This window comes from Eretmochelys imbricata, chromosome 8, assembly GCF_965152235.1.
Source record: "Eretmochelys imbricata isolate rEreImb1 chromosome 8, rEreImb1.hap1, whole genome shotgun sequence".
NCBI lineage: Eukaryota > Metazoa > Chordata > Testudines > Cheloniidae > Eretmochelys > Eretmochelys imbricata.
Window position 1 is genome coordinate 57,059,420 of NC_135579.1, and position 25,273 is coordinate 57,084,692.

The following is a 25,273-nucleotide window of genomic DNA, read 5'->3' on the forward strand; positions in this document are numbered from 1 at the left end:
GTGTCTCACTTTCTGGTGGCCGCATTTCAGCAGCTAGCTCCAGAGAGGATGAACCAGCCAAGATGGAATACCACCTCTGGTGTCTTGTTGCCTGATATGGTCGATCGTATGGTCTCCTGATTATTGCTTGTTCCAAGGGTCAGCCTATGGTTGGGAGATCAGCTATGATGATCTCTTTTAAAGAACTATTCTTTGTTCATTATATTGATGGTTAATTATATTTGATAAAATTGCCCCCCATCCTGACTCTGCTTTTCCTTTTGTTCAGGCCCAGATCCTTTACTTTCTTTCTACTATGCCCCCGCAATCTTCTCTTAAAGAAAGCTGGAGTCCAGTGTGTTTTGCTGCCTTTCCCTCCTCTCCCCAATTCAGTACATACTAACTTGGGTATGTATTGGCTGGGAAGTTTTCATTTACATTTTTGTCCCCCACCCCCTCAAAAAAAAAAAAAATAAAAAAAAAAAATCAGGAACACTTTTCTGACACAAATTTTTCTAATTTTCAACACAGCTTTTGGCAAGTACTAATGCAAAGATACAAATTCTAGATCTTGATTTATCCTAATCTTGCATTGTTAGTGAACTTAATGCCTTTTCTAAGATGAACTCTTGGGTGGAAGGGGAGAAAATAAAATTATATGGTGTTCTTGTGAATCAAGTAAAATGTTCTGTTGCAATCAAGTATCAAAAACCAGTACTCACAGATAACGTCTGCAATGTTTTTATTTTAACAGTGGTATTTTAAACATGTCCTTTTTGTAAAAAAATAAACGTGGAAAAAATCATTCAAGCATATTTATTATAAAACATTACAAATAAATAATTTCAAGTTGTCTTCGCCATATATGGTAATCATCTGAACCCTATCAGATGGGATTACATATTATTAATTAATAACTTATTTGAGTGCTGACATTGTGCTTGCATTGTACAAAATAGAGGAAGACCTGCTTTCTTTCCCATGTAGCTTTTGGTCTACATTCAAACTGTATGTATCTGGAAATCTCATTGTGAATTTCATACAGAAGGATTGGGCCCTAATTCTGAAAACTAACTCAGTTCAGATAGAGTGGGCAACAAGATGGTGCAGATTTTAAAACAAATATTTTTTTCCCCGAGAGTGGATTAATGTTGACAGTTTTTGGGTAAGTGTATTCTGGAGGAGGAGGTGAACGAATGTAAATTACATGTTCTGATCCATTTCACATCTCAGGTGACCTCCGGAATAGTCTTCCATTTATGAACATTTACAGTTCTAAATATAAGAAACCTCAACATCTTTTAATGTACATTGTGCTTTCTCCACTTTGTGCATTGCATAAAAAAAAAAACAAATAAATAAAAATATCCCCAAACTTATCTGTAAAAAACCTTCCAACCTCATACACTTCGGTGTACAATAGACTGTGTGTTCCTTTTTTAGTTACCAATATTGAAAATTACAAATTAATATATCTTAAAATGAGCAGCCCAATTAAAATAATCAAAGTGTAAAAACAAGTAACTAGAAATTTAGGGAAAGTCAATCAAATTGTAACAAGGCCATATTCATGCTGACGCTTTCCTATCCTATATTAAGGATGCAGTATATACAGTGCTGGAAAGACTGTATCTTTCAGATGTGATTAAAACTGAAGCCTTGTCCACAAGTGGTCAGTAAAGCTCCCTGGCCATTCTTTCTCCCAAAATAGTTTTCTGACCAATTCCAGCCTAAGTAATTGCATTCTTTCTACCTAAATCCCCCCAGCAGTTTTAATAGAAAATGCCATTCTACACCCACCCCCGCCGCCTAAAAATAATTAAATGATCCTTGCAGGTAAAAATCTAAGGTGCTATTATAAAATCATTTTGTGTAATTTCTTGCTCTGATTTCTTGCCATTTACAACACAGCTATCAAAATATAAATGCCCTGTTATCCCAGCCTGGCACATAACTACTTCTAGCTAAACAGCAGCAAATCTTTCCCTCCACCCTACTCACACCTACGTCGTGCAAACTCCAAAACCTAATTGGAATTTAAACACAGGTTATATACTTTTATAAAGTAAATTTTAATTTTAAAAAGAGTATTAATGTAACATTGGTTTCAACATCCAAAGTCAGAAAATAAAAGTTAAGGCTCTTAGTTAAATGTTAATATAAAATATGTGCATGATAGTGAGGTAGTGTTTGTGAGAAACTTAACTTTTTCATTTGCTGACTTTATACAAACATTTAAAGTTGCATAATTTGTTTTACATTCATTTACTATTTATGGTACTATAATTAGTAATTATTGCAGTTTTCATTAATCCAATTTTCTTGTTTTTTTGATAGCTCATTTTCAAATGAAAATATATGTTGGCAAAATAACTTATTCCTGTAGCGTTATGTTGCCTATTAAGTGACAAAACATTTACTGTCAAATTTTATAGCAAAACACCAGAAAAAAATTGGACCATTTTCCATCCACTTTGGAATACTTCTTTCTGTTACAGAAGATGTAATAATGGATCCAGTGCTGCAAACTTTAAAAAACAGTGGTCTGCCTTGATCACTGGAACCCTTGTCCTGAATAAGACATAGCCTGGATTTCATTTTTTAAATATAAAGATATAAATATAATAATTTATACAATCATTTAAATAAATAAATAAATGGATGTATTACAATTCAGCGGATCTCTCTTTCATTAGTAACGTGGGGTTGATATCCTCCATTGCAGAGCTCGAGGAACTGACGTTAATGGTGGCCGTTTCTGTGGCTTCAGAGTTTAGGACGTGGAAGGCGGTGATGGGACAGCCCTTCACGTTATTGCAGATGAGCTTTTGTAGGGAGGCAGTATTGATTATTTCAAAGCCCACTTTTCCACCAAAGGTGCTTGGTTTCCAGTACTCCGGAGAACAGATAGCATTTCCCATCAGCCCTTTCAAAGAGAATGGTGCTCCAAGTTCCACCATAGTCTCACCAAAGATGGCACTAGGACGAGGCCTTTCTACTAGAAGGCCAGGATACAGCTCCATAGCATCAATGTCTCCATAAAGCTCTTCTAATTCAGCTGCCATTTCTTTTTCTCCTGTAATAATAATAAATAAGAGTAGTAAATGGAAAATCCCACCTTTTAGCACTTTTCTTTTGGTCTTTAATCCTACTTCCCACCACAACCCCAATTTATATAATCCTGGAAACAAACAGTGTCCCATCTACCATATTAGTCATTTGTAAGAAAAGACCCCATTAGAAAGAATAGCTCTTACCTGTAAGTTCCTCAAATGACTTAAAAGGTTTCAGTAGGAAGCGTTTTCGGTACTCATTCAAGGACTGGTATCTCATCTGTCTGCTCTGATCAATTGAAGCCTTAGCTACTTTCTGTACTGCAAAAGGAACGTTCTTACCCCCAGCAACCTATTGTGAAAAAAAGGATACAAAGAATAATAAGAACTCTAGGCAAACTCCTCACAGCTTTTATAGTGTGTATAAACTTTGGGTGGAATCCTGCTTGCCTTCCTCAGGCAACATTTCCATTGACATGAATGTGGGTTCTTCTGAGTAAGGAAGTGTCCCTTGAATGGCTTTTAGCCCTACAGTTCCCATTAACACTGCGGGTACCACAACCATGGCACAGCCCAACTGAGAAAATACAGCTATTGTACTGCACTTCTCTGAGAGTGCAACCTACTACAGTAGATATATTTGTTTAGGCCCAGAATTGCTAGGATTTTAACTTTACAACTGAAAATCACTATAAAATGGATGATATTTTCAAGTAGATGATATTTTTTGCAAGATTATATCAAGCTTTGGAAGAGTTTTTCCTTTTCCTTTTTTAAATTAAAAGGCCATTTTTGACCTGACCCTGAAGCCTTCTTAAAAATAAAACTCTCATTGAAATCAGTGAGAGTTCTGTCAGTATTAAGAGTGCAGAATCTGGGCTCATGGACAATAACATTTAAAGTGCATTTGCTTTGGTAGAGTGCAGAATCTGGGCTCATGGACAATAACATTTAAAGTGCATTTGCTTTGGTAACTCCTGTACTGGGAAGAATTAGATTTTGCTATTTGAACAAGCAGGTATCTTTCTTTTTCACAGAAGAAATTCCAAGTAAACTTTTTTGCCAAGTCTCTGGGTTATGTTAATTGGCACAAAAAATTTCTAGACTCTGTCCAAAAGCTAAAAAATGTTGTGAGAATGTTTACCCTGCCGGCAATTTGCTTGGAGAAGGATTTCACCATGTGGGAAAGGCCATGTTCCATCATGATAGAGTTGTTGTAGAGAAATTGCTGGAAAGTGTACTCCTGGTCATGGATCTGAAAACTGTCAGGCAGAAGTGGGTGCCAGTGGTACAAAGTGTTGAATTCAGCTGCAATTCTATTCTGATATTGAAATCGCTGGTTAAACAGCAGCTCGGGATCAAACTTCAGCTTGAAATAGTAGCCACTCAAGTGCTGCACGTAGTCTTCAACAACAATCTTGATAGTCTCTCCTGTTAATTCAATGAAACAGGGAAAATGTGTATCAGTTTTGTTTGCTTGAACAATTCTGAATGTTCAGCCAGCTGTGTAAGAAAGGATGTAAATGGTGAGGTAAAATGGCCAAGGATTGTTCTAAAATAAATATATTTTGGGGGGAGTTTCAGAAGATGTCAGAGATTTCTTAATGCTTTGTGAACTCTTATGGAAAATGTTTCAGAGCAGCAGCTGTGTTAGTCTGTATTCACAAAAAGAAAAGGAGGACTTGTGTTTATGCTCAAATAAATTGGTTAGTCTAAGGTGCCACAAGTACTCCTTTTCTTATGGGAAAGTTTTATAGAAGTGAATAGGGATGAAAATGATAGCAGTTCTAAAATGTAATAAACATTTAGAAATTAGTAGTGAAGAGTGTCCTTTCTATAATTTCCTTTAATAATTCTATAGCAACGACATAATTTGCTATTACATTCTATAGGATTTTTCTGTAGGGAAAACATTGCTAATTTTATCCAGAAAAAGTTATAGATATCTCAAAAGAAAGTCTGAGTTGCTGTTACTGTCAAATACAACTATCTCATTTTAGTATACTGTTGCATTCTTCATTTGGGGACAACTACTTAGTTGTCTTGCCCAAATGGAGTGTGCATAAACATTAACATGAAAATAAATGTCACTGGATAGAGACTAATATATAACAACATCATTTTGTATTAGCTTTTCAGTAACTTCCTAAATTCTAAACTGAATCAAAGCCTTCCTCTTAACCTGTAACAGAGAGCAGCAATTGCACTGAAGATAAGACACTTTAGCAGCAGGGGAAGGTCATTCGGCCACACACATACCTGACGTTTGAGAATTAGGCCATGTCTACACTTACAAGCTGATAGAGTCACAGCTGTGCCACTGTAAGAGTGCTTGTGTAGCCGTGTTGTGCCAATGGGTGAGAGCTCTCCTGTCTACATAATAAAACCAGCTCAATGGGTGGCGGTAGCTATGTCAGTGGGAGACATAGCGCGGTGCACACAAGTGCTAATGCTGGTAAAACTTATGTCTCTCAGGGGTGTGTTTTTTTCACATCCCTGAGTGACAAAAGTTTTGCTGATATAAGTGCTAGTGTAGATATGGCCTTAAACTCACCTCCCTGCTTCCTCACTATGCACCTCACAGTTCTAGTTCCCTTAGTTAAAGAAACAGAATGCCACCTGATTTAGGAATTTTCTCCACAGTTTGATATTCAAGATACTGGTTACAATGGACTGTTTTCTCATGAACCATCAAATACTGAACATAGGTCATGAAAACTTTAAAAAAAATTCCTTGTGGTTTCATTTAACAAACTAAGTAAAATTTGTTCTATTATTAAACCTGTTGAAGCTGCCTAGGGGAGGAAAAATCTCCCAGATCATTGTAACATGTTAATAACTTTTTAAGTTCTGTATAATTAATAGCTGTTTTTAAAAACAAACAAACAAGGCCTCCATTTTCAAAAGTGGACTAGTGATTTTGTGTCTCTCTGTTTTTGGGTGCCTAGCTCGAGACATCTTAAAGGAACCTATTTTCAGAAAGTTCTGATCTCCCTATTGTCTGAAAATACCTTTAAGGTATTTTAAGCTGGCCCCCCAGAATAAGGAGGCATGCAAAATCACTTTTGAGAATGCAGTCCCCTGAAGCTGGGGTCTATGTCTTTGTAAAATAGTTTAATATGGAAAGTCTGATTTTCAAGTTTACTCACCTATCAATATGAGCCTGGTAGTTTGGAACAGCTGCTCATCATCCCATTCTGGATGCACCTGCTTAAGAACGTCACAGACTCGATTGTGCTCCCTGAGCCATATTGTGGCATACATCATTAAACCTGGGACCAAACCAAACACCTCCTGGCCTACAGAAAATTGCAGGTGCTCAGGAATATGAGGTGGGTAGATCATTTCTGCCTCAGTGTCCTTCACAGTGGGAGGGTACATTTCTCCATCAATCATCTGCAGTTAAAAAAAAAAAAAAAAAAAAAAAAGGAGAGAGACTTAGAATCACTGATGATAAATAGATGTTCTCCAGTATTTTATTTTTCCCATTCTAAAAATACAGACTGTGGACCAAATTCTGCCCTTGTATTTAAGTGTGCAGCTCCTACTGAAGTAGATGGGACCTGCTAACACCATGGCTGAATTTGGCCCTCTGTGTTTTAACAACACTTCATACTATTAACAAATGTTAATTATAAAATTCCATTGTTCTCTTATTATACAGTAGGAATTTTAAAGTGAAACACACCTGATACTTCAGCTTTCCATCCTTAAGTAGCCTCAACTTAAGTTGTCTATCCAAAGTCTCTCCATAGACATGGTTCAAGTCAACCTATAAAATAAAAGTATTTGAAACATGAAGTCAAACTACATTTCTGGTTATTTTAGAATGGATCCAACTCCTGTTTAAGTCAATGGAAGTTGGATTGGGGCTTAAATGTTTTCATATTAAGTATACTATGATGATTGGCACCCTATGAATACCTTACATAAAGATTTAAAAATAAAGTCAGTTTTTTTGTTAGAACTGGATCAAACTATGCACAACTGTGAGTTTTAAAATTCGCACTCAGTTAAAAAAGACTGCTTCAAACATGTCTAAAAGAATGGACAGCCTGGAAACTCTACAATATAATATTGTAAGATTCTTGTGGACTTTTAACCTGGAATTGGTTTCAAAGAAACAATTGATACTCATGTGAAATAGTTGCTTTTCAATAGCAAAGTCTCTTTTAAAAGTGTAGCACATGACCATTATTTTACAGTACAGTATAAGCCTTTTTATGCATGATGGAAACAGTCCAATAGAAAAACTTTTGGGGTCTCAGTAGATTTGGATGGGTTTGTGTGGAAACAATAACACCACATTTCGAAAATTAAGACTGTGCAGATAAGGAAAACTAAATCGTTTGGTATTTTTGATAGAATTATTTAGGCTTCTATAGTCTGGACTGGAAATACCTCCATCTTGTTGAATAGGAGTTTTGCCTGCCTTGCAAACTGCAGTGTAAGGCTCTCAGTAATGCAAAGAATTCCGTGTAGTTATGTACGTCACAATGTTTATGTACGCTCCTAGCACTCTGAAGGATGTTGTTCTTGCCACAAAGGCTGATAAACTTTGCTATACTTTTCAGTGAGAGTCATAACTTTATGATCTTACCCCATGGCCAAGAGCTTTGGTGAAGGCTGGCCCTCTGTGGTGATCTGTCTTAAAGAACTGGTGGGTGAAATGTTGAGCAAAGAACGTGAACATCATATTTGTGCCTTGAGGATCAGGAATAAATTTTTTCCTCAGCAGAAATTTCTCCACAACTACTGCGGAATCTGGGAGCTCCTTCTTACCTGTAATTTAAAATCAAATCAGTTTATTTTTCCTTAAATTTGGAGGAAATAAGACTTATTTTATTATTCAATCCAGCTATGTCATTTTCTCCTTAGAACAAGTATCTATCACATGTGAAACCTATGAGCTAGATCCTCAGCTGGTGTAAACTGGCATAACTCCATAGAAATCAGTGGAGCTACTTGATTTATACCTGCTGACAACTTAGCTATAACTTTTACAAACCTTATGCACTTGATTTAAAACACAACTTGGTTGCTAAAAATCTTCATTTCTGCTATGTTGAATCTGCAACTCAATCTTTTCAATTTCTTTATTTTATTTCTAACATTTATCTCAATAACTACAGTTGGAGTCTGTGTAAATCATTACTTAGTTTTTAGCTCTTTGTACAGTATATCCAATACACAACCATTTTACAATATACTGTTGCAGATTTCAAAGACTGTAGCTCTATAAAAAATAGTCTGTTAAATGTTTTCCAAGAGGGCAAAATAATTTGACTTTCCCACACTCCACAATCAAACATTGGAAATCTCTTCTATTCCTTACCTTTAACACCCATGGGTGTTGGGCAGTCCAGTGCCACTGGTGGGAGGGTTCTAGTATAGAAGGAAAGGTTGGAATAGGCTTCCCAGTTTTTGTAACCATACTGGCTGTTGTATGTTGGTGGACTGTCAATCAAATGTGACCTTGCTAAAATAATAAAAAAAAAAAGTATTTTTAAAGTTGGCCTTAAAACAGTAAATTGAATTTAATTAAGCTACAAGGTCAAATCCTTTCCGCCTTACTTTTGGGTATAGTCCTTATTTAAGAGCAAATTTACAGTGTGGTACTTTCTAGTATTAAAACCTTATTTAATGGAAAACTGCAGTGTATAATATAATGTTTGAATCACTGCATTCAATTATAGAGATGAACAAAATACATGCTTTATAAATGTGTCATAATTTTTGTCTTACAAAAATAACAGAATAATTTTGAGCAATGGTGGACCCCCATGAAAAAAATCCCTTTCATCCGTTCTCCCACTCCTTGTGGTTGCGTCCTGATTATGAGGTGAAATGTATACCTGGCTTCTGCTTTCTACATTTCCTGTCCCAAGATACATTACCTGTCCCATATTTCTAAAGTATGTATGTATATAAAATCACTAAGCAACACAGTATTTCCTTAAACTCCTGTGGCCAATGTCTACAACTGAAGGTTAATAGCACAAGGAGAGGATACTTACATGTCAATACATATCTCATGATGGAATCACGGAAGAAGGGAATGCTGTTTATTATATTCCAGACACCTTTGAAGTGAGTGAGGATGTAGTGGACAGTGTTCGGAGTAGGTTTCAATGTCAGTTTCAGCCAGGTCAAGAATTCCGCTGTGAGCATTGAGGGGAAAGATTAAGAATATTGTATTATTGTACTTATGAGGACTAAATAATATGCAAATCTGGAAATAAAATACTGGAATATTTTGCAGCTTTCGAGATTCATTATTGTTATTTATAAAAACATAACTTTCAGATACTTACGTGTAGTACAGTTTTCCCCATAAAATCCTGTCCTTGTACAATCACATTCATATCCATCAAAACCTGTCGTCATACATACTCCTCTGTTCTGGCATGGGTTTGAGCAGCAAGGATTAGCTGCAATGAAAATTAGAGTAATGTTAATAAAATAGTATTCGGAATGCATGAATCAATGTTTTCATCTCACTAAGCAAAGTTTTAAGAGCTATGTAAGCAATTTCCTGAGGATTATGGCAGAAAATAATCAAACTGTAGGTAGGACCAATTCAGACTAAACCCTGCACTGATATACTTAAAAGCTATTAATATAAGAAGAAAAAATATTGACAGTTATTTATGGGTGATTCATTTTCAGTTGGTATTATATGTAGGCAGCATTGCTAGAGAATTGATGACCCCTCTCAGAATGTTCAGATCATTTCTCAATATCCCATTTAAAACTTGTAGTATAACTACAAGTTTTGAAGGTGGCAAGAAAGAATGGGGGGAAATGAAAAGTCATAATTTCTCTAGGCCTAATTCTGTTCTCAGAATTCAATGAAAGTTGGGTTTAGAGGGCATAACTAGACATTGTGAGAGCTATTTATAATTTCTTTAGCTCCAAATCCTAGATTTACCTGTTTCCTAGCCCTAAACCAGATACAGTGTTTTGTATGTCGCTTCCCCATCTCTCAACTCCCCAGAACACTGGAGAAATTTGGATGCTGGCTGAAAATTTGCAGCTGGTGCCCATCTCTACTAAGAATATCAGAAGCAACTTTTACACTTTGGGAATATTAGAAAATAATACAGTACTTCTCTTTTACTAGTAAATCGGAGAGGTTGGGATGTGAAGTCAACATGATATTTTTAATAATAACAACAATGTAAGAATGATCCGTCTAGCCTGTGGTATCCTGTCTTCTGACAGTGGCCAATGCCAGGTGCTTTGGAGGGAATGAACAGAACAGGTAATCACTGAGTGATCCATCCCCTGTCATCCATTCCCAGTTTCTAGCAGCCAGAGGAGGCTAGGGACAACCCAGAGTATAGGATGGCATCCCTGACCATCTTGGCAGCTCCTGGATTACAATTCATGAGGTTCTGCACTAGCTCCCATGTCACCATGTCAGCTATGTCACTATAGCACATTCTTAAACCTGAGACTCCATTTCTTAAAAGCGTGGGGTGTCATCAGTGCTATTCAAAAGCCAGCGGCACTCATTAGAAAATTAATTCTGAATCTCGCTCTCTCTGTAGCACCCTCAAGCCTGTGCAAAACTGCATCCATCCAAGTCTCGGAACAAAGAGAACACAAATTAAACAAAAGGCACCATGGCAGCTTCATAGAATATCAAGGTGGGAAGGGACCTCAGGAGGTCATCTAGTTCAACCCCCTGCTCAAAGCAGGACCAATCCCCAATTTTTGCCGCAGATCCCTAAATGGCCCCCTCAAGGATTGGACTCGCAACCCAGGGTTTAGCAGGCCCATGCTCAAACCACTGAGCTATTCCCCCCCCCCCACAACTCTGCAAACTCTTCAACTCTGCAAAAAGGAGATCGCAAAGCACTGCAAGCAAATGCCAGCGAAGGCAGCTCAGACAAGTGAAAAATGTCCTGGAGAGTTTCCGCGGCGCTGAGACAAAGAAGGTTTGAGTACTAACCTGCTTGGCTGAAAGCCAGGAGACCGATGATTAAAGTGCAGGGCAGAATCATATCCCAGTGGTTCTTCACGAAAGGAAACTTGATGCTGTGTTGCCCCGTCAGGTTCTGTAGAGGCAGCTACTTCTGCTTTCTTTCCGCTTTCCCGGCACGTTGTAGATTGCGTCCACGATTAACTGCATCCTACTTATGGACCAATGAGAGAGTGACGTACAAGTGCGTCCTGCATCCGGAAACAGCCCCCCCTCCCCTTCCCCTTCCCCATACATCATCTGAATGGAAGAGGGAAATTCCTGCAGTGTGTAAAGAGGGGAAGACACCCCCTCCCCCAGCTTCCTTCCCAGGTTATGGGATCGGGGGAATCCCCAACCCACGAGACTCAGTTTCCCATGCCCCCCCCCCCCCAACACATGGGCTGAGGTCGGTCTCTCTCACACGGTTCCCAGCTGATCTCTAGATTTAGCGAAAATCTGGAAGGCCAGGCTCGAGCTGCGTTGTACCTTGGGAGCTCCATCTCCCAGACTCTTCCGCCGGGATCTGCCGTGCAGCTGCCGCGCTCTCCCTGCCGGGGCCCCTGGCTGCTGGCCCGAAGGAGCTGCGAGAGAATGGAGAGTCCGCGCTTCGTTCGTGCCTCGCTCCGATCACAAATGCAGCAGCCAAAGAGGGCCCGAGAGAATCGATAGCCCCTTGCTTTGTTCCCTCTCGTGTAATCACCAGGCTCTCCCAGCGCTTCAGTTGCTGCCGCTTTCTTGCAGACTTCTTCACAAACAAAAGGAGCGTCCCGGGTTGAAATTTGGCCTCAATCTCTTCCTTTCTCCCCCCCCCCCGAAAAAGAATCACCTCCGTCCCCAGCACCTTAAGAGAAGCCAAACATATAATATCTACTTTTACATTTGTAATTGCTCCCTACTATGAGCTCAACTCAAAATAGATCACAATATGCTCTACATCAGTGGCTCTCAGCCTGTCCAGACTACTGTACCCCTTTCAGGAGTCTGATTTGTCTTGCCTACCCCCAAGTTTCACCTCACTTTAAAACTCCTTGCTTACAGAATCAGACACAAAAAGACGAAAGTATTACTGAAAAATTGTGTACTTTCTCATTTTACCATATAATTATAAATTAGAGATGGAAAACAAATTTGTATTGTTTGCCTTTTTAGGTTCCCACCTTGACCTGGAGAGCTGTCCTCCCAGGTTACAACTGAAAAAAGACACACCAGGTATATTTTTTAGGTGTAGTATTCCTTTTATTTTCCCCAACCATTGAAGAGTCAGCCAAGTCTGATACTGGGGTTGGTATCATTTGAGCTTATACACATCACAGCTCTGTCCTTCAATCACTTCAAAATTGGGTTTCAAGTGAAAGTTTGAGAGTTTCCCTATTGCCAACCTTCCACTGTATTTGTTGTAGGCATTGGTTCAAATCCTACTGTCCTTAAGCCTGTGAAAAAGGCAAGCAAAGTTTGGCCCAACGTGTCTATTTAAAAATATCCATGACATGGACAAATGGTACCTTGGCATAAATTGAATCTGGTTTTCTGACTGCAAACTATACTTTCACAAATGACTTTTTCAAAATGATCACTACTGTCAAACATTTAAATTCATGTAGTACCTAAAAGCTCCAGTCAGGACTGGGTTCTGTTGTGGTGGTCAAGACAGACAGACAGAGGCAATTCCTTCCAGGAAAGATTTATTACCTTAAAACAAAACAAACAAAACAACAACAACAACACAACACAACGAGGATAGTATTGGGAACAGGGATGATGACAATGATCAGATCCTCCTCCCACACCCCCCAAAAATCTGTTAGCCAAGTTAGTCTTGATTGTCCTTATAAAGTGTTCTTTATTAAGATTTTAATCAAATTATGATAGTGTATCGCTATTATATTCATTGTTTAAAACAATTTGTTTAAATATTAGGAGATGGATTTCATTTAAATGTTTTAAGTGGGTCTTTATGATTTTTTAAATGAAAAAAATAGATGAAAATTCAGACAACATCTCATTTTACTTCTGCATAGGCATTGTCTGTTAGGATAAAAACAATGAGGAGTCTGGTAGCACTTTAAAGACTAACAGATTTATTTGGGCATAAGCTTTCATGGGTAAAAAACCCACTTTGATCCAAGCATCTGAAGAAGTGGGTTTTTTACCCTCGAAAGTGTATGCCCAAATAAATCTTTTAGTCTTTAAGGTGCTACCGGACTCCTCATTGTTTTTAGGATACAGACTAACAGGGCTCTCCCTCCGATATCTGTTAGGATAGCAGTTCAATCACAGGTTTCAGTCAGAAATAATAATATAACCTTTTCCTTGCTACCAGTGGTTTAATTCCCTACCAGCAAACATTGATACACAGTGAATTTAACTACATTTCTACTTGGTTCCTTCTCTTATGAAATACATATAGGTCCTTAGTGATGGTTTACCTTTATTTTATATATGTTAACTATCTTAGAAAGGATGCATAGGAATGGCAATATGCTCAGACGAATGGTTCATTTAGTCCATTAGTGGACAGTGCTGGATGCTTCAGAAGAAAGTGCAAGAAACCCCTTAGGGTTTGTTTTAGGCTGAGCAGATAGCAAGTGTGAAAAACTGGGACACTTTTTGAGGGGCTTGGGGGTATAGTTGCATATGTAAGACAAAGCCCCTAATATCAGGTCACCCTAGTATGTCTACACAGGAAAAAAACAAAATATCCAAAACCAAAAAACCCATGGCTGTGAGTCTCAGAACCAGGGTCAGCTGACTTGGCCTCATGCTGTGCGGGGGCTAAAAATAGCAGTGTAAACTTTGCAGCTCAGGCTGGAGCTGGTCTCTGAAACCCAGTGAGAGGGGAGAGTCTTGGAACTGAGCTTGAACATCTGCTATTTAGCCCTGTAGCATGTCTACAAGAGACTGAATCAATTGTCCTAGACTCTGAGACTTGCTGCCACAGGATTTTTTTTGTTTGTTTTTCACCATGTAGGAATATGTGTAGTGGACAATTCTAACCTGTCACTGGAGATATTTTTTGCTTAAACTCAATCAGTTAGTGCAGAGGTTCTCAAATGTCATTGCACTCCGAGCCTCTTTTGACAAAAAAAAATTACTACATGACCCCAGGAGGGGGGACTGAAGCCTGAGCCTACCCAAGCCCCAGCAAGTCTAAGCCAGCGCTGGTGACCCACTTTGAGAACTGCTGAGTTTGTGCTTTGAATCCTAGCACAGATGGTTACCTTAGTTTTCAATATGAATCGAAAAGCCTGACGTGCTGAATTTGGTTTTCTCATGAACCACAGATTTCCCGTGTGACCTTCGGCAAGTCACGAAACATTCTTTTCTTCAATGCCTTCAACCGTATAATGAGGTTCTGTCCCTACTTAACTGGGGGTTTGTGAGCTAAATTAATTAGTGTTTGTGAAATTCATTGAGATCCTCAGGTGGAAGGTATACAAATGGAAAGCCTTTTTAGTGGTCTGCATACCAATGCTGATTTGGGGGCCTCCTGGATAGACTTTTATGCATCTGTTTTCTCAAAAGTATGACCACGATTTTATAGATTTGAAAAACCACTAAATTTGAATTATTTTTTAAAATAATCATAGAAAAAAAGTAAAAGTAGGAAATACTGCAGGGTTTCTAACTAAGTCAGGAGATTCAGAGCTGGCAATGTAGGAATATTGTGGAAAAAGAAATAGTTTTGTTGTCGTTGGAGACTTGTCTCTTAGTTACATATTCTTCAGTAGAATCACATATCACCTGTGGTTCTGGGGTATGCTAGGGATATAGCCAATTTTTCATTCATTTTGTTAAATTTAATGATTGTAAATATATAAAGTGTGAATGCAAGAAACAATGGATAGAATTCAATCCAGTTTGCTACTGTCAGAGGTAGCCAAAGGAAAATTCCCCTTGTGTAGCGGGACTCTGCTAGTGCAAAACTGGTGGAGACTTCTTTGCCAGCCAACCTAAACACCTCTGACTTAGAAGGTAGGAGGGGGACTTATTGGGGTGAGGCAGAGCAGAAGTCCCTTATGCATATCCTCCATTGGTGTAAGGTCGCTTTGGGACCTACATTAGTGGTGTAAGTTAAGCAGCTGCTCAATTGCTCTAACTTACATGGGAGCAGGATTTGATTTCCCTCTGGGCCTCCTCTTCCCTCTACCATGCATAGACGTAGAAATGACAACATAAAGTATAGTGTTGTCATGACAGGTGGCATTGTACGTGTTGTCTTACAAGTTTTTTTCTTTGCATGCGAGCAAGTTTTTAGTCTTTGAAGAAATACTGTCTTATTGTTAGTTTATGTGGTAGTCCTTTGAGAGAAGCTCCGGCAGATAGTTGGAGACAGTTCTTGGGTTAGTATAGCTTCCTGCAACCCACCATTGGCATGTAGGCTGAAATTTCTCCAAGAGGGACTTGCCTGAGTCCTGTTTGATTGATGCAATTCCAGGACTGGTGTAGCTGTGTGAATAAAATATATCACACTTAAAATATACCCAGACTCCTCCACTGGGAAACCGACCAAGAAAGCCCCAGACATCTGCAATCAAATGGGAAGAGGTGACATTGGTGTTAGAAGTGGACCGCTGCTGTTGGAAAGACTGTGTATAACAATTGCTGCACCTTGGTCCTGGAGAGCTCTTGAAGAGGGTTCTCCGAAATTCTTGTTACAATTGTGCCACTAAATTGGTGGGAGGTTTGGATTGATTTCCCTATCAGGGAATTGCTCTCCTCTGGATACTACTAACTTATCCTTCCCAGAGAGTTTTGACATCTCCGTGGGGCAGGATCTATCTTTTTTCTTCTGTGTTTGCACAGCACCTAGCACAGTGGAGTTCTGGTCCATGACTGGGGCTCCTAGGTGGCTTGTCCCTGGGAGTCATAAAAATACATCTGAAGAGTGATTTTTTTCTTTTTTGGCCAAATGGTATGTATTCTGTACATGGTGTGTATAGTGTGTTGTACTAAGTATAGTCTGAAGCAGTAGAAACTGAATCTTGCAGCTAACACGGGGAAGGATTTATTGAGTGTTACTGCCCTCTTCTGCTTGATGTTTGTTTCGTACAGTGTGACCATATAAGGATAAGTGATTGTAGGGGCAGAGAATTTGCTATTTTATTTTAGATTTTGTCTGCATTTTAATGATAATCCTTGCATTTCACAAGTTTACGGTCCATGGTACAAAACATCTGTCCAAGGATAAAACTTTACAAGTTCAAGCCCTATTTAAAAAACACAATCAACCCCCGCTCACCCAACTATGTAAAAAAGGAAGGAATCTGGCTGCACTAAGACAGGTTTCAGAGTAACAGCCGTGTTAGTCTGTATTCGCAAAAAGAAAAGGAGAACTTGTGGCACCTTAGAGACTAACCAATTTATCTGAGCATGAGCTTTCGTGAGCTACAGCAACCTTAAGAAATAAAAAATGCTTTCAGATACTTTTTGTGCTACCCAAATACCAAATTACAGCCATTAAAAATTGATTTTTGGCAAGCAATTCTTCTAACATGATCTTCTTATTTCTTGATGCTTTGAAAAAAATCAGTGAAAAAGCTGATTCAGTCCTGAGATACGTGCAAACAGTTTCTTCAATGACAGTTGTATAGAGATAAGTCAGGGTAATGTGTCCTGCGTGGCTAAAATATATACTGCTGAAAAGTGGCAAGGGTATTACTACATGTGATGACTTATAGTATGGTTTGGTATATATAATTCAGTGAAAAAAAAAACCAAATAGTAACCACTGGCAAACAACATTAAAAATCACAAGCCAAGCCACTCACAATTATGAGAAGGGCTTAAAAACAGTGAGCTAAAAGCATAAATTTTGTATCCTTTTTTTATTTGCCTCCCGTTTTTTGAGCTATGAAGTTTCAGGTTTTCCAGCTTTCCTCTACTACCTGTGGGTCTAGAAACTTATTCTTTTCTTCAGTTGAAAGCTAAGATTCTCAGTTTTTCACATGACTATAGGAGCTGGGCATGTCATAAAATAATAATCCTGAGACTCCAGAGAAAATCATGAGCACTGGTAGCCCTGCATTTATTTTGTCTGAGTGGCAGTGAGTGGGCAGTGGGAATGGCCATGTTTCCAAACTGAGATGCTGTCATCGTTTCCTAGGTTTCATTACTGGAGTGAAGCGAACAGCCATGTTTTCTCCACTCTGTGGGCTTATTTTATTTTCTGCCCATGTTGCACACCAGTAACCTTGGAAAACGTATACTTTTGGAATCAACGGCTTATGTTTTTAAAAGGACCAAACATATTTATCAGCCAAATGATATTTTTATACTTCTGCACTGAAACCCAACAGACCATAGTAAACTACTCTCAAACCAGCTAATGAATAAATCTGAGAGATTATGAAATGTTTGTGGACAATTCACAAACACAAAAAGTCAACCTTCATCAATTTTTTCATAACAAAGGGTTTTGCCCATTTCTGGTTCCTAATAAGATCAAATGTGGTCAGTTCAATAAATCCCTTACTGAATACTGTGTTCAGTTCTGCTTATCCATGCATGAGAACAATGAATTCAAACTGGAACAGGTGCAGAGATAGGCTACTAGGATGATCAGAGGCATGGAGAGCCTATCTTATGAGAGGAGACTAAGGGTATGCCTACACTTTGAGCTGTGGGTGTGATTCACCCACTATTTCTCATCAAGCTAGCCTACTAAAATAGAATGTAGATACAGCAGTGTGAATGATGGGAGGGGCTAACTACTCCGACTGCATGTCTATCAGAGACCATAGGCATGTACTCAGGCAACTAGCCTGTCCTACACGTGTGTTGCCGTCGTTACGTTCTATTTTTAGCATTCTAGTTCTGTGCGAGCTAACATGAATGTCACCTCAAGCTGGGAATCCCATCTCCAGCTTGCAGTATAGACATACCCTAGAAGAGCTTGACTTGTTTAGCTTAGCAAAAGAAGGCTGCAAAGGGGTATGATGGTGCTGTATAAACACATCCAGAGATAAACACCAGGGAGGGAGAAGAACGTTTTAAGTTAAAGGACAATGTTGGCACAAGAACAAAAATGTAAACAAACACGGATAAATTTAGCCTGGAAATTAGAAGGTTTCTAATCATTAAAGGAGTGAGATACTTCCACTAGGAGTAGTGGGGGCAAGCAATCTAACTAGTTTTAGGATGGAGTTTGTTAAACTTATTGATCATTAAATTATATGATGGCGTGACCTAAATAGCAGGGAACTGGACTCAGTGAATCAGGAGCTCCCTGCTAGTCCCATGTTCATGTTTTCTGTGATTCACACCAAAATGACCTTACGCTAGGGTGACCAGACATCACTTTTTTTAAAGGGACAGTCCTGTATTTAAGCCCTCCTGCAGCTCTCCCAATTTTTACTTAAAAACTGGCAAATTGTCTGGTATTTTCGGTCTGCCCACATCAGTACTGGCAGGTCCTACTGCTGGCCAGATCCCTGCACACCAGCCGCTCGCCCACCAGTGGTGGATGGGGGTGGGGTCCAGTGGCCAACAATGCGGGTGGGTGTGCAAGGCTGGTGGCAGGGCAAAGCTGCAGTGACCGGGGCCGGCTGCTCCCCCGCTTGTCTGTCAGCGCAGCCCTCGCTGCGTGCCAGCTCTCGGCCAGCAGGATCCCACCCCCGCTCCCATCTCCGGCCAGCACTGGCTGCGTGTGCGTACTGCAGAGGCTGGAGAATGTGAGCAGGCACCAGGTGGTGGCCAGTTATGTGTCCCCTCTGCTGCCCACCCATCGACCCTTTATGTGCTCCCCTTTTCACTGTCCTCTCCCTGCTTTGCTCCTTAGCCCTCCCCCCCCCCCGCTGCTTCTCCATATGTCCCCCATCGGAGCGCGTCCCACTCCCAGCGCTCTGCAGAGAACCAGCCCCTGTTTGGAGTGCTCAGCTTGCCAACAGCCTCCTTCCTTCCCCCACTGCTTCTGGCTGGCTCCTTCCTTCCCCCACTGCTTCTGGCTGTGCTGGAGCCCTGGGAAAGCCCAAGACCCTCCTGCCTTGGAGCGCTGGCCAAGAGGACTTGAGCCCTGCATATACTAAAGCCCCGCAAAGTGCTGGCACAGGGAAGCCTCTCTGCCCCTCAGCTAGGCTCTGGAGTGGTTGGGGAAGCAATTTCCAGCCTGTTTGCACCCCAACCCTGCAGGCTCCACAGCAGCCCCCCAGGCAGGGACTTAGCACCCTCTTTACCTCCCCCACCCTAGGTCCTGCCCTTAGGGAGTGCGGGACTGTTCCGTCCCCTAGGCACCCTCCCATGCTGAGCCATCTTTCTGGCCGGGGTTCACTGAAGCCCCTGCAGTCAGGTTTCCTGGGCCCTGGTGCACAATGCAGCCTTAGGCTTAACCCCTTCCTGCCTGTAGCCAGGGGACAGGAGGCAGCTGGGTTATGCTGGTGGCCAGCTGCAGCCTGGAGGTGTTAGTTGCCTTTCAACACTGCAGGCAGGAAGGGACAAGCTGCTTCCAGCCACAGGGGAGGGGGGTGAGAGTGGGAGGAAGAGATGAGCTCTGCAAAGATAAGGCCAGGTCATCCCCCCCCCCCAACGCCACCCCCCCCCCCCGTCCCTTCCCTCCCACACAGTACTGAAAGGCTGCTGCTGGCCGCATTCTGGTGTGAATCCTGGCAGAAATCTGGGGAGGGGAGGCATGTGACCCTGCATGGCCCCCCCGATGGGGTGCCAGGTACCAGGAGAGGCTGGTTTGTCCCTGGGGCCCAGCCAGGCCTGGAGGGCGGAGAGTGGTCGGTCACTGCCCCCCCAACCCCCCATGTGAGAGAGGTGTACGGGAGTACGTGTGTGTCACCTCTCCCCATGTGAACCCTAAATCCATAAACATAAGAATGTAAATAAAAAGAATCCAACCACATAGTATTTCTTTTAACAGGGGCTCAGTCAACTTGATGTTGTTTGAACATTTGAACTGCATAGTTCAGATTGATTGCTGTTGAACTCGCTTGAATATGAGTAATTTTGCCATGGGTCCTGTATTCAGCATAGGGAATGTGGTCACCCTACCTTACACAACCAAAGGGCCAAATTCTCTACTGGTTCAAATGGGTGGAAACGCCACACAAGTCAGTGGAACTGTTTGCACTTACACTAGTGAATTGGTTACAAAACTCCTTTAATGGGTTTCAGATGTTTTCTTTTCCCTTGCTATTCTGGGAAGAACATCATCCTGTTTAATGATATGTAACTTTCTGGCATGATACACCAGTTTTATTTCTTCAATCTGTACTTTTCCGCTCTTTCATTGAAAAATACTTACTTCCTGCTTTCCAAAGCTTGTATGTGTCCAGAACAAAGATACATTCTTGAAAGAACCATTAGTAACTTGGCCAGTACCCAAAATGTAATAGTGACTCAGCCATAATTTAGAAAGAATGTTACTGAAACACTTCAAATTTAGAGTAAGACATGGGCCTTGGGCTTTCTCATATGGTCATATTCTATCACTAATAGGCTTAATAGTAGGACTGGCAAGTGATTAAAAAAATTAATCATGATTAAGCATGAAATAATCACGCTGTTAAACAATAATAGAATACCTTTTATTTCAATATTTTGGGATGTTTCTACATTTTCAAATATATTGATTTCAATTGCAACACAGAATACAAAGTGTACAGTGCTCACTTTATATTTATTTTTATTACAAATGTTTGAACAGTAAAAACCAAAAGAAATAGTATTTTTCCATTCACCTAATACAAGTACTGTAGTGCAATCTCTTTATCATGAAAGTTGAACTTACAAATGTAGAGTTATATATAAAAATAACTACATTAAAAACAAAACAATGGAAAACTTTAGTGCCCATTTAGTGCCCATTTAGTGCCCAGAGACTCCTAAGTCCTACTTTTATCGTGAAAGTGCAATTTATAAATATACGTACTGCAGCCCGAAACAAAACAATGTAAAACTTTAGTGCCTACAGGTCCACTCAGTCCTACTTCTTATTCAGCCAATCACTAAGACAAACAAGTTTGTTTACATTTTCAGGAGGTAATGCTGCCTACTTCTTGTTTACAGTGTCACCTGAGAGTGAGAACAGGCTTTCACGTGGCACCATTGTAGCTGGTGTCACCAGATATTTACATGCAAGATATGCTAAAGATTCATATGTCCCTTCATGCTTCAACCACCATTCCAGAAAACATGTGTCCATGCTGATAATGTGTTCTGCTTGGTAACGATCCAAAGCAGTGCGGGCCGACTCATGTTCATTTTAATCATCTGAGTCAGATGCCACTAGCATTTTCATTTTCTTTTTTGGTGGTTCAAGTTCTATAGTTCCCACATTAGAGACTCTTTTAAGACTTCTGGAAGGATGCTCCACACCTCATCCCTCTCAGCTTTTGGAAGGCACTTCAGATTCTTAAACCTTGGGTCAAGTGCTGTAGCTATCTTTAGAAATGTCACATTGGTACCTTTGCATTTGTCAAATCTGCACGGAAGGTTTTCTTAAAAAGAATAACATGTGCTGGGTCATCATCCGAGACTGTTATAACATGAAATATATGGCAGAATGTGGGTGAAACAGAGCTGGGGACATACAGTTCTCCTCCAAGGAGTTCAGTAACAAATTTAATTAATGCATTATTTTTTTAACAAGCGTCATCAGCATGGAAGCATGTTTTCTGGAATGGTGGCTGAAACATGAAGGGGCATATGAATGTTTAGCATATCTGGCATGTAAATACCTTGCAATGCCTTACAAAAGTGCCATGCAAATGCCTGTTCTCACTTTCAGGTGACATTGTAAATAAGAAGTGGGCAACATTATCTCCTGTAAATGTAAACAAACTTGTTTGTCTTAGTGATTGGCTGAATAAGAAGTAGGACTAATTGGACTTGTAGGTGCTAAAGTTTTACATTGTTTTGTTTTGGATTGCAGTTATGTAACAAAAAAAATCTATATTTGTAAATTGCACTTTCACAATAAAGAGATTTCACTACAGTACTTGTATGAGGTGAATTGAAAAATACTGTTTCTTTGGTTTATCATTTTTACAGTACAAATATTTTTAATAAAAATAATATATATTGAGCACTGTACACTTTGTATTCTATGTTGTAACTGAAATGAATATATTTGAAAATGTAGAAAAACATCAAAAATATTTAATAAATTTCAATTGGTATTCTATTGTTTAACAGTGCAATTAAAACTGTGATTAATCACAATTAATTTTTTTAGTTAACTGCATGAGTTAACTGTGATTAATTGACAGCCCTACTTAATATAAATGTTCAATAATTGATTTGGTTTAAAAATGTCAAGGTAATCATCCATTAGTTTGCCTGCCTGGACTATTTAATCTATAAACTCTTTGACTCTCTTAATGTGTGGTTGAATAATGTTGAGTACAGTGGGGCCCCATTCTTGGCTGGGACCTCTAGATGTTACTGGGATACAAATAAATAATAAGCGACAAGGCAATGGCAGAAAAGCAGAAAAGGTAATCAACTAGGGATGAATTAAGCAAGGTATGAGTGAGCAATTCACAGAAAGGGTGTGTGATGTTCTGTTTGGTCAAATAAATTGTTCTATAAAAACTTAGTTTGCACTTCCAAATTCGTAGTGAAAAAATGTTAACAGACCTTTGTTTCTGATCTTTGATATGGCCTCCAGAATACACTAGAATCCACTTCTTGTGAATTTGAGTGATGAATTCCATTTGACGTCTGTGAAGCTATAAGGGATAACATTCCTCTAGAGCCAGAGTCTTGGGGAGGGCCTGGCTGTTGATTAGCCTGCTCTCTGCACCTGAGACAAGAGGTGGTACTTAAATAGCTGACTCTTATAACAGAAGGCAGCAGGAATGTGGGGATGGGGCACCTCAACGTCCTTCTGGAAGTGGAGAAGCCTGAGGTGGTGCTCCCTTTGGACTGCCAATGAGGTTATTGCTGAGGAACTGCTCCAGAAAACCAAACAGGCAAGGGGGAGACTGTTTGGGGAGCCTTTGGAGGGCTGATGCTCTGAGGTAAAAGTCAGGAAATCTTGTTATGTGAATTACTGGGATGAAGAACTGATTTGTGGGAAGGGACTGCCATGCTTGTGCAGACTTTGAAGTAATAGTCTGCAAGAAGAGGGATTCTGTTTTGCTTAGAAGGCTCAGTTAAAGAAGTTACCCCATCTGAAGGATCTTGGCAACTGTGGAAGCATTCTGATCTTTGGAGGGATAAGCCTGGGCATAATGAGTAAAATGGTCAATGCCCATAAAAGATATTTACAGTACCCCTGTGATCAGGCTCTAATGACAGAAAGTTCATAAAGACAAACTCCATGGGTGCCGAACTTGTGATGCTGACAAGAGGAGCTGCCTGCTTAGGCAAAGTCTTTCATCAGATACATTTGGTGCAGGTGTGAACATGGTGGGCAACATCCTCCCCCATTCAGGACCAGTAGAATCTTGCCTCAACTAGGGCCTCCAATTGCTCTTCTCCCAGATGCCCCATTCGACTGTGGCAGGACTCTAACATGCCTCCCTGGTATTTCTGCGGTAGCATCAATTGCTTTGGGTGAGGCCTTTGGGAATGCTTCTGTCCTCGATAAAGTCATCCATCCTGAACCAATAGGTGGTCCTATTCCTTTAGCCAAAGAGCCTCCTCTGGGTGACTTGGTCAGATAGCCTTGGGATCCTTTCCCCTTTCCAGCGCATAAAGGATGTCCTTCATCCATGGATCAGATTGTTGGGCATGCTCCACCTCCTGATCCTTTAGTCTGGGCAGCTGAGGGTACTGTACTCTAGTAAAACGTTAGTAGACTATGGGTGTGGCTTCTGGTGGTGCTCCCAGACAGGCAATTGCTCATTCTCCATTGGCTGTGGATTTTTCCTCCACAACGGATACTCCCGTTGGCATAAAGCTCTCAGTTCAGGGCTCCCCACATTTATCGGATCATTGGGTGATAACTCCTTAAAGTGAGGCCGCCGAGACAAGGCAACTGCATCCTTGTTTGTTCGACCGTGTTGGTACTGCAGGGTGAAATCATAGGCAGAGATTGCCACTAACTACTGGTGTCCTGCTACAGATAATTTTGTTGTTGTCTTTACATATGGCAAAGGATTATTATCAGTCTTTAAAGTGAACTTGGCCCCACAGAAGCAGTCATGGAAACTCTTTGTCATGGCTCACCTCAATGCCAGGAACTCCACTTGATGAGCAGGGTAGTTTCTCTCAGTTGGTGTGAGGCCTCAACTTGCAAAAGCTACTGATTAGAGTTTGCCCTCACACTCTTGATAAAGGAGGGCTCCTAACCCAGTGTAGCTTGCATTGCATGAAGTTCATATGACTGGGTAAGATCAGCATACACCAAAACACGTTCTTAAGTGAGTCGTTGAAAGATTTTATGGAAAGCTTCCTCACACTCAGCAGTCCACCATTTTCTGAAAGGTGCACCCACATTGAAGTATTGATTCTGAGGTGGGTTCCCCTTCTTCTTATTTGTGGGGGGGTATCCCTTGGTGAGCTCTGTGAGTGCATGCACAATGTGCAAAAAATTCTTTATGACCCTGCTGTAATAGCCACAGAATCCCAGAAATGACTAATTCCTTGAGAGTCGTGGGCCTCAGCCAAGTGGTTATCGCCTTCACCTTCTCTGGGTCTGTAGCTATACCATCTGCAGACACTATGTGTCCCACATACTGCACAGATATTTGGCAGAAGATGCACTTGTCTAAGGATAACTTGAGGCCAGTCTTTTCTAAATGATCCAGCACTTTGCACAGCCGAGTCTCATGTTCTTCTAAAGTGCACCCAGACACCATGTCATTCAGTACACCAGATGCTCTAACAGGTGCCTGTCCCCTACCATCCACTCCATGATTTGTTGAAATGTGGCTGGAGCCCCAGACACTCCCTGAGGCATGCGATTAAACTGGTAAAACCCCAAGGGGCAGATAAATGCTATTTTCTTCCTGTGACCATTTTCTCTGAGACCATTTTTTCAGACTATTTTCTCTGGTACCATGGGTACTTGATAGTATCCATTGCAGAGATCAAGGACGGAGAACCAGCGGATGCCATCAGGCTATCCAAGGCATGATCCACCTGGGGCATTGTGTATTGTTCTCTGGTTCAGAGTGTGATAGTCCACGCACATGCACATCTTGCCACTTCTCTTTCATACTACAATGATCGGCGATGTGAAGGGGCTCCTGGATTCCTCAATGTTACCTGCTTGAGCCAGTTCCTGTAGGTGCTGCCTAACATCTTTGATATCAGCGGGGGGCTAATCGTCTTGACTTCTCTCAAAAAGGCTGACCAAAAAGCATTTGGATATGGTGCTCCA

General features: G+C 40.5%; 1 protein-coding gene across 1 annotated transcript; it reads right to left on the reverse strand.

The window, feature by feature from the left end:
- Positions 1 to 776: 776 nt before the first annotated feature.
- Positions 777 to 11,128, reverse strand: PTGS2 (prostaglandin-endoperoxide synthase 2). Its single transcript, XM_077824062.1, has 10 exons — positions 10,990 to 11,128; positions 9,347 to 9,463; positions 9,050 to 9,193; positions 8,368 to 8,511; positions 7,633 to 7,814; positions 6,721 to 6,804; positions 6,182 to 6,428; positions 4,177 to 4,463; positions 3,237 to 3,384; positions 777 to 3,055 (listed from the first exon to the last, which is right to left on the reverse strand). The coding sequence occupies exons 1-10, from the start codon at positions 11,039 to 11,041 to the stop codon at positions 2,646 to 2,648; spliced, it is 1,815 nt and encodes a 604-aa protein (XP_077680188.1). The 5' UTR covers positions 11,042 to 11,128; the 3' UTR covers positions 777 to 2,645.
- Positions 11,129 to 25,273: the final 14,145 nt, after the last annotated feature.